The sequence below is a fragment of the Hyperolius riggenbachi genome, chromosome 3 (assembly GCF_040937935.1).
Source record: "Hyperolius riggenbachi isolate aHypRig1 chromosome 3, aHypRig1.pri, whole genome shotgun sequence".
Taxonomy (NCBI): domain Eukaryota; kingdom Metazoa; phylum Chordata; class Amphibia; order Anura; family Hyperoliidae; genus Hyperolius; species Hyperolius riggenbachi.
The window spans coordinates 233,554,908-233,572,481 of record NC_090648.1 but is presented as its reverse complement, the minus strand read 5'-3'; the positions used below and the strand labels follow the sequence as shown (position 1 = coordinate 233,572,481).

The 17,574-nt window shown below is 47.8% G+C and overlaps 2 protein-coding genes across 2 annotated transcripts in view; both read right to left on the bottom strand.

Annotated features, from left to right (window-relative positions):
• The window catches only part of STRIP2 (striatin interacting protein 2), a 91,509-nt gene that overhangs the window by 3,520 nt on the left and 70,415 nt on the right, over positions 1 to 17,574 (bottom strand). The gene's annotated exons all lie outside the window — the stretch shown is intronic.
• On the bottom strand, positions 11,467 to 13,800 carry LOC137560753 (uncharacterized). Its single transcript, XM_068271903.1, has 2 exons — positions 11,781 to 13,800; positions 11,467 to 11,545 (listed from the first exon to the last, which is right to left on the bottom strand). Exon 1 carries the CDS (start codon positions 13,798 to 13,800, stop codon positions 11,782 to 11,784), a length of 2,019 nt encoding a protein of 672 aa, XP_068128004.1. The 3' UTR covers positions 11,467 to 11,545; position 11,781.

Here is a 17,574-nt window from a genome sequence, read left to right as displayed (position 1 = left end):
ATTCCGTTAGGAGTATGGTGAGTTCATAGAAGATTTTATTTTTTGTCAAAAGTTAGCGGAAAATGACACTTTGTGAAAAAACACAATTAAAATCAATTTCCGCTAACTTGTGACAAAAAATAAAATCTTCTATGAACTCGCCATACTACTAACGAAATACCTTGGGGTGTCTTCTTTCTAAAATGGGGTCATTTGTGGGGTTCCTATACTGCCCTGGCATTTTAGGGGCCCTAAACCGTGAGGAGTAGTCTTGAAACGAAATTTCTCAAAATGACCTGTGAAATCCTAAAGGTACTCATTGGACTTTGGGCCCTTTAGCGCAGTTAGGGTGCAAAAAAGTGCCACACATGTGGTATCGCCATACTCGGGAGAAGTAGTACAATGTGTTTTGGGGTGTATTTTTACACATACCCATGCTGGGGGGGAGAAATACCTCTGTAAATGGACAATTGTGTGTAAAAAAATCAAAAGATTGTCATTTACAGAAGTATTTCTCCCACCCAGCATGGGTATGTGTAAAAATACACCCCAAAACACATTATACTACTTCTCCCGAGTACGGCGATACCACATGTGTGGCACTTTTTTGCACCCTAACTGCACTAAGGGGCCCAAAGTCCAATGAGTACCTTTAGGATTTCACAGGTCATTTTTGTTTCAAGACTACTCCTCACGGTTTAGGGCCCCTAAAATGCCAGGGCAGTATAGGAACCCCACAAATGACCCCATTTTAGAAAGAAGACACCCCAAGGTATTCCGTTAGGAGTATGGTGAGTTCATAGAAGTTTTTATTTTTTTGTCACAAGTTAGCGGAAATTGATTTTAATTGTTTTTTTCACAAAGTGTCATTTTCCGCTAACTTGTGACAAAAAATAAAATCTTCTATGAACTCACCATACTCCGTACGGAATACCTTTGGGTGTCTTCTTTCTAGAATGGGGTCATTTGTGGGGTTCCTATACTGCCCTGGCATTTTAGGGGCCCTAAACCGTGAGGAGTAGTCTTGAAACCAAATGTCGCAAAATGACCTGCGAAATCCTAAAGGTACTCATTGGACTTTGGGCCCCTTAGCGTACTTAGGGTGTAAAAAAAAAGTGCCACACATGTGGTACCGCCGTACTCAGGAGAAGTAGTATAATGCGTTTTGGGGTGTATTTTTACACATACCCATGCTAAGTGGGAGAAATATCTCTGTAAATGACAATTGTTTGATTTTTTTACACACAATTGTCCATTTACATAGAAATTTCTCCCACCCAGCATGGGTATGTGTAAAAATACACCCCAAAATACATTATACTACTTTTCCTGAGTACGGCGGTACCACATGTGTGACACTTTTTTGCAGCCTAGGTGCGCTAAGGGGCCCAACGTCCTATTCACAGGTCATTTTGAGGCATTTGTTTTCTAGACTACTCCTCGCGGTTTAGGGCCCCTAAAATGCAAGGGCAGTATAGGAACCCCACAAGTGACCCCATTTTAGAAAGAAGACACCCCAAGGTATTCCGTTAGGTGTATGGCGAGTTCATAGAAGATTTTATTTTTTGTCACAAGTTAGTGAAAAATGACACTTTGTGAAAAAAAACCAATAAAAATCAACTTTTGACAAAAAATAAAATCTTCTATGAACTCGTCATACACCTAACAGAATACCTTGGGGTGTCTTTTTTTCTAAAATGGGGTCACTTGTGGGGTTCCTATACCGCCCTGGCATTTTACAGGCCCAAAACCGTGAGTAGTCTGGAAACCAAATGTCTCAAAATGACTGTTCAGGGGTATAAGCATCTGCAAATTTTGATGACAGGTGGTCTATGAGGGGGCGAATTTTGTGGAACCGGTCATAAGCAGGGTGGCCTTTTAGATGACAGGTTGTATTGGGCCTGATCTGATGGATAGGAGTGCTAGGGGGGTGACAGGAGGTGATTGATGGGTGTCTCAGGGGGTGGTTAGAGGGGAAAATAGATGCAATCAATGCACTGGGGAGGTGATCGGAAGGGGGTCTGAGGGGGATCTGAGGGTTTGGCCGAGTGATCAGGAGCCCACACGGGGCAAATTGGGGCCTGATCTGATGGGTAGGTGTGCTAGGGGGTGACAGGAGGTGATTGATGGGTGTCTCAAGGTGTGATTAGAGGGGGGAATAGATGCAAGCAATGCACTGGCGAGGTGATCAGGGCTGGGGTCTGAGGGCATTCTGAGGGTGTGGGCGGGTGATTGAGTGCCCTAGGGGCAGATAGGGGTCTAATCTGATAGGTAGCAGTGACAGGGGGTGATTGATGGGTAATTAGTGGGTGTTTAGGGTAGAGAACAGATGTAAACACTGCACTTGGGAGGTGATCGGACGTCGGATCTGCGGGCGATCTATTGGTGTGGGTGGGTGATCAGATTGCCCGCAAGGGGCAGGTTAGGGGCTTATTGATGGGTGGCAGTGACAGCGGGTGATTGATGGGCGGCAGTGACAGGGGGTGATTGATGGGTGGCAGTGACAGGGGGTGATTGATGGGTGATTGATAGGTGATTGACAGGTAATCAGTGGGTTATTACAGGGGAGAACAGATGTAAATATTGCACTGGCGAATTGATAAGGGGGGGTCTGAGGGCAATCTGAGCGTGTAGGCGGGCGATTGGGTGCCCGCAAGGGGCAGATTAGGGTCTGATCTGATGGGTAACAGTGACAGGTGGTGATAGGGGGTGATTGATGGGTAATTAGTGGGTGTTTAGAGGAGAGAATAGATGGAAACACTGCGCTTGGGTGGTGATCTGATGTCGGATCTGCGGGCGATCTATTGGTGTGGGTGGGTGATCAGTTTGCCCGCAAGGGGCAGGTTAGGGGCTGATTGTTGGGTGGCAGTGACAGGGGGTGATTGATGGGTGATAGGTGATTGGCAGGTGATTGACAGGTGATCAGTGGGTTATTACAGGGAAGGCCAGATGTAATTAATGCACTGGCGAATTTATAAGGGGGGGGGGGGGGGGGGGGGGCTGAGGGCAATCTGAGCGTGTGGGCGGGTGATTGGGTGCCCGCAAGGGGCAGATTAGGGTCTGATCTGATAGGTAACAGTGACGGTTGGTGATAGGGGGTGATTGATGGGTAATTAGTGGGTGTTTAGAGAAGATAACAGATGTAAACAATACATTTGGGAGGTAATCTGACGGCGGGTTTGCGGGCGATCTAATGGTGTGGGTGGGTGATCAGATTGCCCGCAAGGGGCAGGTTAGGGGCTGATTGATGGGTGGCAGTGACAGGGGGTGACAGGTGGTGATTGATGGGTGATAGGTGATTGGCAGGTGATTGACAGGTGATCAGTGGGTTATTACAGGGAAGAACAGATGTAATTAATGCACTGGTGAATTGATAAGGGGGGGTCAGAGGGCAATCTGAGCGTGTGGGCGGGTGATTGGGTGCCCGCAAGGGGCAGATTAGGGTCTGATCTGATAGGTAAAAGTGACAGGTGGTGATAGGGGGTGATTGATGGGTGATTGATGGGTAATTAGTGGGTGTTTAGAGGAGAGAATAGATGTAAACAATGGATTTTGGAGGTGATCTGATGTCGGATCTGCGGGCGATCTATTGGTGTGGGGGGGTGATCAGATTGCCCGCAAGGGGCAGGTTAGGGGCTGATTGATGGGTGGCAGTGACAGGGGGTGATTGACGGGTGATTGACAGGTGATGGACAGGTGATTGACAGGTGATTGACAGGTGATCAGGGGGGATAGATGCATACAGTACATGGGGGGGGGGGGGTCTGGGGAGAATCTGAGGGGTGGGGGGTGATCAGGAGGGAGCGGGGGGCAGGGGGGGGATACAAAAAAAAAATAGCGTTGACAGATAGTGACAGGGAGTGATTGATGGGTGATTAGGGGGGTGATAGGGTGCAAACAGGGGTCTGGGGGGTGGGCAGGGGGGGGTCTGATGGGTGCTGTGGGCGATCTGGGGCAGGGGGGGGGGGGGGAAATCAGTGTGCTTGGTGCAGACTAGGGTGGCTGCAGCCTGCCCTGGTGGTCCCTCGGACATTGGGACCACCAGGGCAGGAGGCAGCTTGTATAATACACTTTGTAAACATTACAAAGTGTATTATACACTTTGTATGCGGCGATCGTCGGGTTAACATCCCGCCGGCGCTTCCGTATGGCCGGCGGGATGTTGCGGCGGGTGAGCGGCGCCAGGCGGAGGCGGAGGATCGCGTCACTGATGACGCGATCGCTCCGCCCATGCCCCTACAAGGACCGCCGCCAATTGTCAATACGGCGGTCCTTGCGGGGTGCACTTCCCGGCCGCCAATTGTACATACGGCGGTCGGGAAGTGGTTAAACTCGTCAATAAATTGCCTTTTACGCCAGCAGAAAGCAAGAAAATACTCAAAATAATTTTAGTAGTACTATTTCACCATCTTCTTGGTACTTTTTTTGTTGAAAAGTGCTGAAAAGTTATTTTAAATCTGAGATGAAGAATTATCTCCTGGGAGAAAAGTCAGGTGAAAAAGTTAATTGCATATGGCCCTTAAGGCAGCCATACACTGGTCGATGTGCCATCAGATCGACCAGCTGACAGATCCCTATCTGATCGAATCTGATCAGATAGGGATCGTATGGCTGCCTTTACTGCAAACAGATTGTGAATCGATTTCAGCCTGAAACCGATCACAATCTGTTCAGCTGCTCCTGCCGCCTGTCCCCCCCCCCCCCCCCCGTATACATTACCTGATGCGGGCTCCCGGGCGTCTTCTCGGCATCTTCTCAGCGCTGCACCCGCTCCATCCCGGCGCTTCCTGTGTCACTCCGTGACCAGGAAGTTCAAATAGAGCGCCCTCTATTTGAACTTCCTGGGTCACTGCAGTGACCCAGGAAGCGCCGGGATGGAGCGGGTGCAGCGCTGAGAAGATGCAGAGAAGACGCCCGGGAGCCCACATCAGGTAATGTATTTTTCATCGGATCGGCCGCCGCTAGCGACGCGCACTTTACCCGCGGGCGATCGAGGGTAATTTCCCGCACGGCGCGATCGACGGACCGATCCGATTTCGGGAGGAAATCGGATCGTCGGCGGCGTTTACCGCGAACGATTGGCAGCAGATTCGATCCCAGGATCGAATCTGCTGTCGAAACGGCCGGGAATCGGGCCAGTGTATGGCCACCTTTAGTGTCCAGTCATCTCCTTAGCACCCCCACACGTAGTGGATAGTCATCTCTTTACCCAAACCCCCCAACACAGTCCATCATCTCTTTGTCAAACAAATGTTGCCAATCATCTCTTTATTTACCAAAAGGTGTCATGTAATTGGGAGCCAGAGAATATAACACAGTGCGTCGGTCAGGAGGAAAAAGAGATCCGATGAAATGTATGAAAAGAAAAAAAAAGGAGGTGGTAAATATGACAGCGCTCCTTGCGCTATTCTGCATGGGAGGGTGGCCCGAGTATAATCTCATGTGAGATAACTTGTGTACAACAGCCAAACTATTGGCACGATTTAAAGGACAACTGTAGTGAGAGGCATATGGAGGCTGCCATATGCATTTCCTTTTAAAAACAATACCAGTTGCCTGGCAGCTCTGCTGATCTCTTTGGCTGCAGTAGTGTCTGAATTACACCAGAAACAAGCATGCAGCTAATCTTGTCAGATCTGACAATGTCCGAAACATCTAATCTGCTGCATGCTTGTTCAGGGGCTATGGCTAAGGCAAAGGATCAGCAGGATAGCCAGGTAGCTGGCATTGCTTAAAACAAAATAATTATGGCAGCCTCCATAACCCTCTCACTACAGTTGTCCTTTAATACCTGATCAACTTAGATATTCAGTCAACAAAATGTGACAAAGTTGGGTTCTCCCAGAAAGTCTTTGGAGGAACTTTTTTGTGACCTGTATCTTATCCCACCAAATAATCCCTAAAGCTTCTGGCTTCTGATAAACAAAGCAAGTGAGGCTATAAAATTAACTTCCAGCAAAGGCCATTTGAGAACTATTTCTAAGGCCGGTTTCACAGTGGGACGTTACAGGCGCACGTTAGAGCAGCCTGTAACGCACTTCACCGCACAGCAATGAAAAATCAATGGGCTGTTCACAGTGCCCACGTTGCGTTACTTAGTAACGCTGCGCCATAACACAACGTACTGCATGCAGTACTTTATAAGCGGCAGAGCCGCGTTAGACTGCTTGCACATGCTCAGTAATGTTGGGGAGGAGGGGAGAGCGGCCGGGCACACGGCTAATTAATATTCACTGCACTCAGTGACGTGCAGTGTTTACTTCCTGGAGCGGCCGCTCTGTGGGGCGATTGGCCGGGCGGGACCACGTGATGCCGCGTGCGGCCAAGAGTACGCATCACGGACGCCAGAGTGAGCTGCACAACGCGGCTCACTCTGACGTCCACATCAGAGAGCACCAGACGTTGCGTTAGGGGCACATTATGCGATCTTAACGTCCCCTAAAATGCAACGTCCTGGTGTGAAACCAGCCTCAATGTTCCCAAAAGAAGGAAGAATTATAAAATCTCTTAAAGGGAACCAGAGATGAGAGGGATATGGAGGCTGCCATGTTTCCTTGTAAACAATGCCAGTTTCCTGGCAGCCCTGTTGATCTTCTGGCATAAGTAGTGTCCGAGTCAAAACCCTGGAACAAGCATATGGCTAGTGCAGTAAAACTTGAGTTAGCTGTGTCAGAGTACCTGATCTGCTGCATGCTTGTTCAGGGTCTATAGCTAAAAGTATTAGAGACAAAGGATCAGGAGGACTGCCAGGCAACTGGTATAGTTTAAAAGGAAATAAATATGGCAGCCTCCACATTCCTCTCACCTCGGGTATCCTTTAAAATAATTGCTGCTTATAAAATGATTGCAGCTTTATCCTGTCTCAAAGAATACCAATCCATGCTGCCCACTGACTCAGGTAGAGATTTGTATGTGCTGTGTCATAACCCTTACAACCAGTTAGGCTAGGTTCACACTAGGGCATTACGTGCCCAGTAAAAACAGGGTTACAAGAAACATCAAAAGTCGCATGTGTTAGTTGGTCAGTTGACTAGAGTAAATGTTTGCCCTTGAAAAGCTGCAAAACTTTAGAAAGGTTTATATAATCTACATCAAGAGTGCCTTTGGTATCACAGAAAAATAGGAAAAAAGACGCCTGTTGTGGGCCCTTGCCACCATGCTCAATTGGTCTCAAATTGTTTGGAGGAACATCAGAGTTTTACCTGCTTCCGTGGCCAGCTCAGTCCCGTGACCTCAATCCTACTGAGCATTTGTGGGAGGAAGTCAAAAGATTACTTCAAAGCTTGGAAACGCCACCATCCAATCTGACCCAAATTAGAGCTGTCATTATGTCAGCATGGGCCAACATTCCTCAGCACATTCCTCCAACAGTATCAGCATTTTGTTGAGTCCATGCCAAGAAGAATATAGGCTGTGATCAGAGCTAAAGGTGGAACAACTCTTTATTACAGCATCTCTAATTTTTTGGTAGAACCCCATGACAATTCATGGGGTTCTACTTTGAAGCTCCCACTGGTCTCCAATACTTCTCTTCTGTAATCTAAAGCTCTTTTCTCCTGCTAAGGTGATCTTACTGAAGAGTAAGTTACCTTAGAGTTTTCTTCCAAGATGGTGACTGCACCCCAACCCCTCAAGTAATAGAATCGATGGTGAAGGCTGCATCCTATGGGAAGGTAATGGAAGTTGTGCTGATTGACAGGGCTGCTACTGTCTAATGTTTTCCACAATTCCAATTACTAGGCAGATTCCTATTTCAAACAGTTTTATTGAAGTTTTCAAAGAATTTTACAACGTTCAATACAGGGCAAAGTTCACAATGAGACAGAACATCATGACTACCAGATAGTTAACAGTTGCACATGCAAAACAAGTCCGCAATGAAGTCATAATGAAGAGTCCTATAAAGAGGGACTATAAAGCCCCCGATTCTGCGTAGATGTGGGAGTCCAGTGTTCCAGAGCGAGCACCAAACCCCAGACTGAGGACTCTGCCCAGAAAGCCTCAGGCCCTGCCCGAAACAGAACGGGAGGGCATGTATACCATCAACAAGAAGAGAGAGAGGAAAGAGAAAGAAGGAAAGCGAAAGAGACAGAAAGGGGAGAAAGGAAAGGGGGAAGAGGTCTGGTCCCTGCCATGGTCTGCATTCCCTGGCCCAAGATCCCACTACTAGTAGTTGTGTGGTTTATCCGGCTAACCATTACCTGTGATTGCCAAGTAAACCTTCCAGGGCTCCCAAATTTTGTCGACCTTGGGGCGCCGATCTAGAAGGGTTCCTGCCAGCTGTTCCTGTATCATATATCTAGATACCCTATGTTTGACTTCTTCAAACGGTACAAGCTGTTTCTTCCAGGCTCTCGCTATTGTTTGCTTAGCAGCTACAAAAATAAATTGGAGAAGAATTTCTTGGTTGTTAGTGAGGGAGTCCGTCTTAAAGTGTAGCAGGGCAGACCACGGGTCTTTGCGCAGTTGGATATGGAAGACAGCCTGTGTCAAACGGTAGAGTTTGGACCAGAAGCGAGACAGCAGGGAGCATGACCAAAAGGTATGCAACAGGTCCCCTCTGGATTGGCATCCCAGGAAACATTTATCGTCCCCTCCGAAATGTGTCAATCTGGTAGGAACCAAGTACCATCTCATCACCACCTTCAGGGAGGCTTCCACAAGGCCTAGGTTGATAGAAAGATGAAAAAGACTGTACCAAGTACGTGACCACTCCTCCGTTGTACGGGTACCCTTCAAATCGACCTCCCATCTTTTTACATACCCATGTGAAAAGGAGGGGCTAGGGGTAATTAAAGATGAGTACAGTTTACTTATAAGCCCATTACCCCTAGTGTCCAAAAGACATGCGTTTTCAAATAGTGATAAGGATAGACTAGAGGTTGAGCTAGACCTCAGCAAGGAATTAATCCAGTGTCGCAACTGCAAATATCTAAAGTACTCTGAGCCAGGGATTTGGTACTTATCTCTCAAATGGTCCCAACTGACCACCTTTGAATCACTAATTAAATGATGTATAATTAATAAATTATTTGAGACCCACCACCTAAAAGCTACTGGGTCTTCATAAGCCGGGAGAAAAAGAGGGTTATCAGTGATTGGCAAAAGTGGCAAATGAGGAGACAACAGTTTTCGGGAATATTTGAGAGAGTCCCAAACCCTTAGGCAATGTTTCAGAATGTTGCTTAGTAGGGGTGGCCGAAGCTTCGGAGGAAGCCATATGGGGCACTGCACTGACAAGGGAGCTGCAGGAGCAATATCAAATATTGCCCATTGTGGCATGTCTGACCCTCTATACAGGCCAACCATCGGCGCTATCTGGGCAGCCTGATAGTATGCGCTTAAGTTGGGAAAACCCAGACCTCCAGCAGATTTGGGTATATATATATTGAGGTTCTAGCGACTCTAGGTCTGGAATTACCCCAGATAAATTTATTTATTTTAAACTGAAACAGCCTCAGGTAATGCGGGGGGATCCGGACAGGAAGCAACCTAAAGTGATAAAGAATTTTAGGCAGCAGAACCATTTTGATGGAATGCACCCGGCCCAACCAGGATAATTGCATGGCAGACCAATTTGAGGTATATTGTGTAATAAGCCCAGACAGCGCATGATAGTTGGCCTGAAAAAGGGAGTTCTAATTAGCAGTGAGATTAATGCCCAGGTAAGAGATCTGTTTCACCATGATTTGAAAAGGAACTGTTGCAATCAGTTCCTGCCACTCAGTCTGCTCCAGCGTAATATTCATTAGCTGTGATTTTTTGGGATTAATATTCAGACCAGAAACCAGTGCAAACTCCTTCATAATCTCCATGGAGGCAGGGATAGAGGATTTAGGGTTGGACAGGAATAGTAACAAATCATCAGCGAAAAGATTCAATTTGTGCTGTGTACCTGCTATCTGAAAACCAAGGACCTCTGCAGATTTTCTAATCGTTTGGGCTAACGGCTCCATTGCTATGATAAACAAAATTGAAAAGAGAGGGCACCCTTGAAGGGTCCCTCTCTTAATCTCAAAACTAGAGGAGAGATAGCCCGTATAATGCACTTTAGCCGATGGGGAGGAATAGAGGGCCTGGATCGATGCTATAAAAGAAGGCCCAAATCCCCAGTGCTGCAAGATGGAGTATAGATAGTCCCATGATAATGTATCGAACGCCTTATATATATCTAGGCTCAGGCAAACACCGGGGATCTTCCTATTGTGGAGACTTTCAAGTACTTGAATAGCCCTGTACACTGCATCTGAGGCCTGGCGCCCTGGAACAAAGCCCACCTGATCTTTGTGGATTATTAAGGGGAGAAACCTATTAATTCGTGTGGCCAGTATTTTACTCAAAAGTTTTATGTCCACATTGAGGAGAGTGATGGGGCGGAACTTACTAACTTCTAATGGTTCTATATCAGATTTAGGGAGCATGGCGATATTGGCTTGGAGTGTTTCTCGGTTCAAAAGCTTACTCTTATTATACTCATTATATACTTGAGATAGAAGGGAAGCTAGTATTTGGGCAAATGTTTTATAGAAAAATGGGGAGTAGCCATCGGGCCCTGGGGATTTTGCGCTTTTGAGTGACTTGATAGCCATTAAGACCTCTTCTGAGGTTATGTCAGCGTTAAGTTCCTCCACATCTGCCGCATTGAGGGGGGGGGGGGGGGGAGTTGAAGTGAGTCCAGATAGGCTTCTAAACGGGCCTTATCGATCCGGCCCTCCGCTCCATACAACTCCTGGAGAAAGTCCTGAAAATACTGGACATTCTTGCAAGGATTGCAGTTGGAGGGGAGCGGGTGCCCTTTACCTGTAAAGTAGGGGGGCTATATTTGCGATTTTCTAGTTTGCGGGCTAAAAGGGTGTGTGGTTTATTAGCCCAGCGATAGTAGACATTCTTTCGCCACCTAAGCTGCTTTTCTACCTCTTCACTCAATAATGAGTCCAGTTGCAAGCGCAATCTATCCCTTGTAAGCCTTGAGGCTACCGATGGAGAAGATTTCCAGACTAGATCCGCCTCCTCGTACTGCTTTGTCAGGTCGACTATAGTTTGAGTTTTTTTGCTTTTTAAGGTAAGAAGCAAATCCTATTATTCGTCCCCTCACTGTTGCCTTCAAGGCTCCCCAAAGAGATGCCGCAGAGTTGACCGAGCCTTCGTTGGTTCCCAGATATTCAGTTAGAAAAGAATGAATTTTCTCTCGTCCATCTTGCCTAGAAAGCAAGGAGTCATTTAACCTCCAGGTAAAGTCCCTGCCTCTAGGTATCAAGGAAGACAATTGTGTTTGCACTGGGTTGTGGTCTGACCAGGGAACTGAGAGTATCTTTGCTGCCGTGGCGTTATGCAAATAAGGGGCATGCATGAAGATGTGGTCAATTCTGCAGAAGCTCCCGTGTGGGTTTGAATAGAAAGTATAATCGCGTGCTCGTGGATTAAGCTCACGCCAGACATCCAACAGTCCATTATTCCGAAACAAACGGGAAAGTGCCGGCTGCTTACCTGGTAGCAGTGTTCCGGCGAGTCCTCCAGGACGGCCCTCCTGAGACTGTGTAAGTCTCCCCTCCCAAATCGGAAACACCTGACAAGAATTAAAATCAATTAGTATAAGTTCCACCCCCTCACACACTCATACAGTTTTAGTAGAGAAAAGAATCCACGAACCACTATCATACTTAAATAAAATATATAATAGGGCCGGGAACCTAGACGGCCGTCCTGGAGGACTCGCCGGAACACTGCTACCAGGTAAGCAGCCGGCACTTCCTCCCTACGTCCTCCAGGACGGCCCTCCTGAGATCTAGCGAGAAATTTACCTTAGGGTGGGATAACGGCCTGAAGAACCTTGCGCCCAAAGGCTTGGTCCTGACTAGAAAGGAGCTCCACTCTGTAATGCTTGATGAAGGTCGAGTGACTGGACCATGTTGCGGCTCGACATATCTGCTCTAGAGAAGCTCCCGACCTCTCCGCCCAAGATGCTGAAAGGGATCTGGTAGAGTGTGCTGTAATGTGGTCAGGCACCTGTAACTGCGCCTCTGAATAGGCAAGGGATATTAGCTGTCTAATCCACCTAGACACTGTCATTTTGGATACATGAGACCCCCTCTTAACACCCCCAAAAGCTACAAAAAGATTAGTGGAAACTCTCCACTCTCTGGTTCTCTCTAAATAAGTCAGAACCGCTCTTCTGACGTCTAGAGTGCTCAACCTCCTCTCCTTATCATTCTGAGGACTGGCCAAGAAAGAAGGCAGTACAATATCCTGGGTCCTATGAAAGGATGTGGACACTTTGGGTAAATAAGAGGGATCTAGCCTGAAGACAATCTTATCGGAATGAATTATCATGTAAGGGTCTTTTATCGATAATGCCTGTATGTCTCCTATCCTGCGGGCCGAAGTAATGGCCACTAAGAACACGACTTTAAGCGTGAGGAACTTCAAAGGTACTGAATCCAAAGGCTCAAATTTGTCTGAAGTTAGGAAATCTAATACTAATGAAAGATCCCATGGGGGAACAAGCTTCTGAGGAATCGGTTGCGACCGTTCAACCGATCTCAAAAAATTCTTAACATAAATATCGGCAGATAGCCGTCGAGACAAAAACACAGAAAGAGCTGAAACCTGAGCTCTAAGAGTACTGACGGTCAAACCTAATTTAACTCCCTGCTGCAAAAATTCTAGAACAGAAGTGATGTCGTCTGACCTAGATGCATCCTTCTGCTTCCAGGCCGAAAAGGTGTACCAAACCTTATTGTATTTCCTTCTGGTAGTTGGTTTCCTACAGGCTAATAACGTATTAACCACGTCCTTAGAAAACCCCTGAACTGTCAACATCTGCTCCTCAGGATCCAAGCAGTCAGATTGAACAATCCTGGATTCGGATGGAGATTGCCGCCCTGTAATAGCAGATCCGCTCTGTATTGAAGATGCCAAGGTACCCGAACCGCTAGGGACTGCAGTAGCGGGAACCAAGCTCTCCTTGGCCACCAAGGGGCTATTAGTATCACTTCTGTCTCCTCCGATTGAATCTTCCTGAGGACCCTTGGTATTAATTTGAATGGAGGGAATGCGTAAAGCAACCCTTTTGGCCAAGGTATTGATAGGGCATCCAATCTGCTCATTGAAGCAGAAGGATCCAGGGTACAGAAATCTTGCACCTTTGTGTTCTCTGGATTTGCGAACAAATCGAGAATTGGAACCCCCCAGTGTTTTGTAATCTCCAAAAACGTTTCTGGATTGAGTTCCCACTCCGACTCCTCTATTAGCTGTCTGCTTAGAGAATCTGCCCGTCTGTTGTGAATCCCCTGTATGTGGACTGCCGACAGGGATTCCAGATTGGCCTCTGACCATGACATGATGAGAGATGTCAGGTGCTGGAGGTCTGGTACTCTCGTGCCTCCCTGTTTCCTGACATAACAGACTGAGACGAAATTGTCCGAGAATACCAGAACCTCTGAGTTGGAGATTATCGGTAGTAGTGCCTGTAAGGCCAGCAGAATCGCCCTGAGTTCTCTGTAATTTGACGACCTCTGGGAGGTCTGTTGGTCCCATGTGCCCTGGACCTGGTGGCCCAGACAATGGGCTCCCCAGCCCCAGGCACTGGCGTCCGTGTATAATTTCAACGGAACTTCCTGAGCCCACTTGCGGCCCTGATTCAAGTTGGACCGTTGACACCACCAGCGGAGGGCTGCTACTACTTCGTCCGGTACTAACACCCTTGTGTCCAGAGAACGGTGATCTCTGTCCCAAGTTGACAACACCCAATTCTGGAGACTCCGAGAATGGGACTGTGCCCACTCTACCGCCGGAATGGCTGACGACATCAATCCCAGGCATGATACCAACTTCCGCAGGGATACCTGAGGATCCTCTCTGATCCTCTGCACCTCTGACACTAATCTCTCTATCTTCTGGTTTGGCAGGAAGACACGCCTGACCGTCGTGTCCCACCTGAGACCCAAAAAAATCAGACCCTGAACCGGGATTAAGTGAGACTTCTCCGAGCTCACAATCCAACCTAACTTGTTCAAAAGTTGAAGAGAAAAACCTAGCACATCCTGCAAGGCTTCTCGAGTTTCGGCCATAAAAAGAAAATCGTCTAGATAAGGGAGAACCCTTACATTGTGGAGATGTAGGAAAGACATTACCTCCGCCACAACCTTCGTAAAGATTCTCGGGGCTGACGAAATTCCGAACGGAAGAGCCTGATATTGGAAATGGCATATCGACTCTCCTGACTGAACTGCGAATCTTAAATATTTCTGAAAAAGAGGGTGGATTGGAATGTGGAGGTAAGCATCCTCCAGGTCCACTGATGCTAGAAAAGCCCCTGGAGACATGAGGTTGCGAACGGAGGCAACGCTCTCCATCCTGAACTTCTTCTCCACAATGTAAGGGTTCAAAGGTTTCAAATTCAAGATCATTCGAAACCCTCCCGAGTGTTTCTGAATTAGAAACACTCTTGAATAAAAGCCTTTCCCCTGTTCCGAGGCTGGAACTCGACAAATAACATTCTTCTGGAGAAGTGACGAAATTGAGTCCATCAATGCCCCCGCTCTGATCTGATCTCTGGGGGATGTTGTGATTGTAAACCGGGAGGGAGGAGGAGAACTGAACTCTATTCTGTATCCCTGTTGGATTAAGTTCAGAATGAATTCGTTCTTTGTCACTTCTCGCCAGGCTGGCGCAAAGTGGCGCAGTCTTCCTCCCACCGGGATCTGCCCGTCATTTAGAGGGCTTTGAAGCAGCAGAGGGTGGCTGGGATCTATTGAAGAGGAAAGGCCTACCTCTACCTGCATTGTAGGACCACCTTTTATTCTGTTTCTGCCCTCTACCCTGCTGCTCCTGCCTAAAAAAGGGCTTTTTGTTCTGAAAGGGCTGCTTCCCTTTCTTTTTCTTTTCCGGAAATTTCCTGGATCTATTGGACGATCTCTCCAATACTGAATCTAAATCCTTTCCAAACAAAAGGTCGCCCTGGAAAGACATCCCACAAAGCTTCTGTTTGGAAGTCACATCGCCCTCCCATGTATTTAGCCAAACAGCTCGCCTAGCCGAATTGATCAGAGCCGCCGTCTTAGCAGCGGCCCTGAGAGACTCAGTAGCCGCGTCTGCCAAGAAAGCAATAGATTTGATAATTACAGGTAAGCTTTCTAAGATTCTTGCATGAGGGGTACCCTCCTCCAGACGGCTCTGAAGCCCCCGAATCCATTTATCCAGATTGCGAGCTACACACACTGAAGAAATGGCTGGTTTAAAGGAGAACGATGTTGAATCCCAGGCTCTTTTAAGAAGGGCCTCGGCCTTCCTATCCATAGGATCCTTTAAGGCCCCCATATCCTCAAAGGATAGATCTGTATCCTTAGAGCACTGAGAGAGAGGGGCATCCAATCTAGGGCATTTAAACAATGCATCATGCTCCTCTACATTGAAAGGAAATCGGCGTTTGAACGATCTGGGAATAAACAGCCTCCCCTCCGGATCCTTCCACTGGGCGGCAATAACACTTTTAATAGCCCTGTGTACAGGGAACACCCGGCCTCCCCGATCCTCCAATCCTCTATAAATATCATCCTGAGGAGTAGAAGCCGATCTAGGCTCTTCAATCTGCTCAGAATCATAAACTGCTTTAACCAGTTCTGAAGTATCCTCCGCATTGAAAAGGTATCTCGGTACCCTCGCCTCCCCCTGATCCTCCGACGCGTCTGACTCCGGTAATTCACCTTCATCAGACTCCTCAGACACATCCTGTGGGGATAACGGAGAGGAATTCTCCACTACATGAGAAGCCCCCCACTCACCCTGGGGGATATCCGGTAATACCGGAGGAGGTGCAGGCTGGCCTATGGAAGAGGACCCTGTCTGCGGAACCTGAGCCTGAGAGGTAATCACTACGGGCTGAGCCGTGGTACCCGGTAAGGCTGGTGATGAATGCGGTAAGGGAACCACCTGTAGTGGACAAGGAGGCAGAGCTGCTCTAAACGCTGAAAAGGTAGTTGCTAGCTCCTGTTTCATAGATTTCATTAAATCTAATAAGGCAATAGTCGTGCTCTCGGGCCTAGGTGCATGAGACTTTGACTTATTGTAACATTCTATACATAAAGTCTTAGACGTCCCCTCAGGTAGCCTTGCACCACATTTAGTACACTTATTGGACTTGCCCGGATACTTCTGTGGTTTCTGAAAAAATATAACAAACAGGAACAACCCACCAGGGATCCTTAGCTACTGAGTATGGCATACATGAAAAAATACCCATAAATCATCATAGCTGACACCTTACCGGCTGCTGTGCTGCCTCCCCAGTGACAGCCGAAGGCGTTTGCTGTGTCTCTGGAGCGGGCTCTGATGGCTGCTGCATGGCCCCTGCAGAGATACACTGCCTCCGTGCAGTGTGTATGTGCGCTGGGTGGACCTGCGAGTATAGCGCTGATGTCGGAGACTCCCTTGAAGCTGCAGAGGGTTTCCGCGTGTCAGACCTCCGAGCAGACGGAAGTGAAATGCCGACAGACGCTAGTGAAGAACGCCCTGTTCAAGTCACGCGGCCAAACTTCCGCCTGACGCGATACGCGTCATTTCCGCCTCCACTCGCATCAGAAATGCGTAAGAGCGTCCACCCAGCCGATTCAGGAAGGCAAAGAGCGGCGGGAAAATGGCAAAAACCCCTCCGGATTCTACCACCCCACCAGTGGATCCAGGTACAGCTGCCCCTCATTCCACCTCGTCAGGTCGCGCCCAGCACAGACCCAAAACCGCTCCCCTTCCAGAAAACACTTTCATAAGCCTGGTCAATTGAAGTAGGTGCCATCAGGCTCCCCTACCACCAGGAACAACTCCATAGGTGCTTCCGTGGAAAGTCTGGGAAACAAACAAAAAAACTGTATGAGTGTGTGAGGGGGTGGAACTTATACTAATTGATTTTAATTCTTGTCAGGTGTTTCCGATTTGGGAGGGGAGACTTACACAGTCTCAGGAGGGCCGTCCTGGAGGACGTAGGGAGGAATTACTAATGACTGGGCGGTTGAAATATGCTGGGGAGCAACTGCAGAGCCGAGCTTATACGCCTTGTCCATCTCCACGTCTAACACCATATTTGTGTCACCGCAAAGAATTATCATACCTTCTCCGTGTTGACCTATAACCTGGAGGAGGTGGGAGAGGAAGCGGTCTTGAAATTGGTTGGGTGCGTAATAGGAAACCAGAGTAATTTTGGAATCAAAACGGATTCTGCGCAATAATAAGTATCTCCCTGTAGGGTCGGCAAGAACGTGTTCGCATTTAAAGGGTAAGTCCCGTCTGAAGGCTATTGTCACCCCTCGGACCTTCTCCCTCGCACAGGCATGGAAAGCCATTGGAAAGTGCTTGCTAAGATAGGAAGGCTGGCTGGTCCTTGAAAACCTAGTCTCTTGTAGACATAACAAACACAAAAAGATTTCTTGCGCTCCTAGTCCCGGATAGCCAACCAGAAGTGTATTCTTTATAAGAGTTCATGCAATGCGCCGCTCCGTGATGGGTTAACTTGGCAGAAAAATCAAAAAGAGATGGAGCGCGCCATAGTGCATTAATCATAAAAGACAGTTTATTACAGATTAAAAGTTATACTCACAAACTTAA

Excerpts from the sequence above, each read along its gene's own strand:
- LOC137560753 (XM_068271903.1), bottom strand. The coding sequence starts at position 13,800 with ATGCCTGGGATTGATGTCGTCAGCCATTCCGGCGGTAGAGTGGGCACA.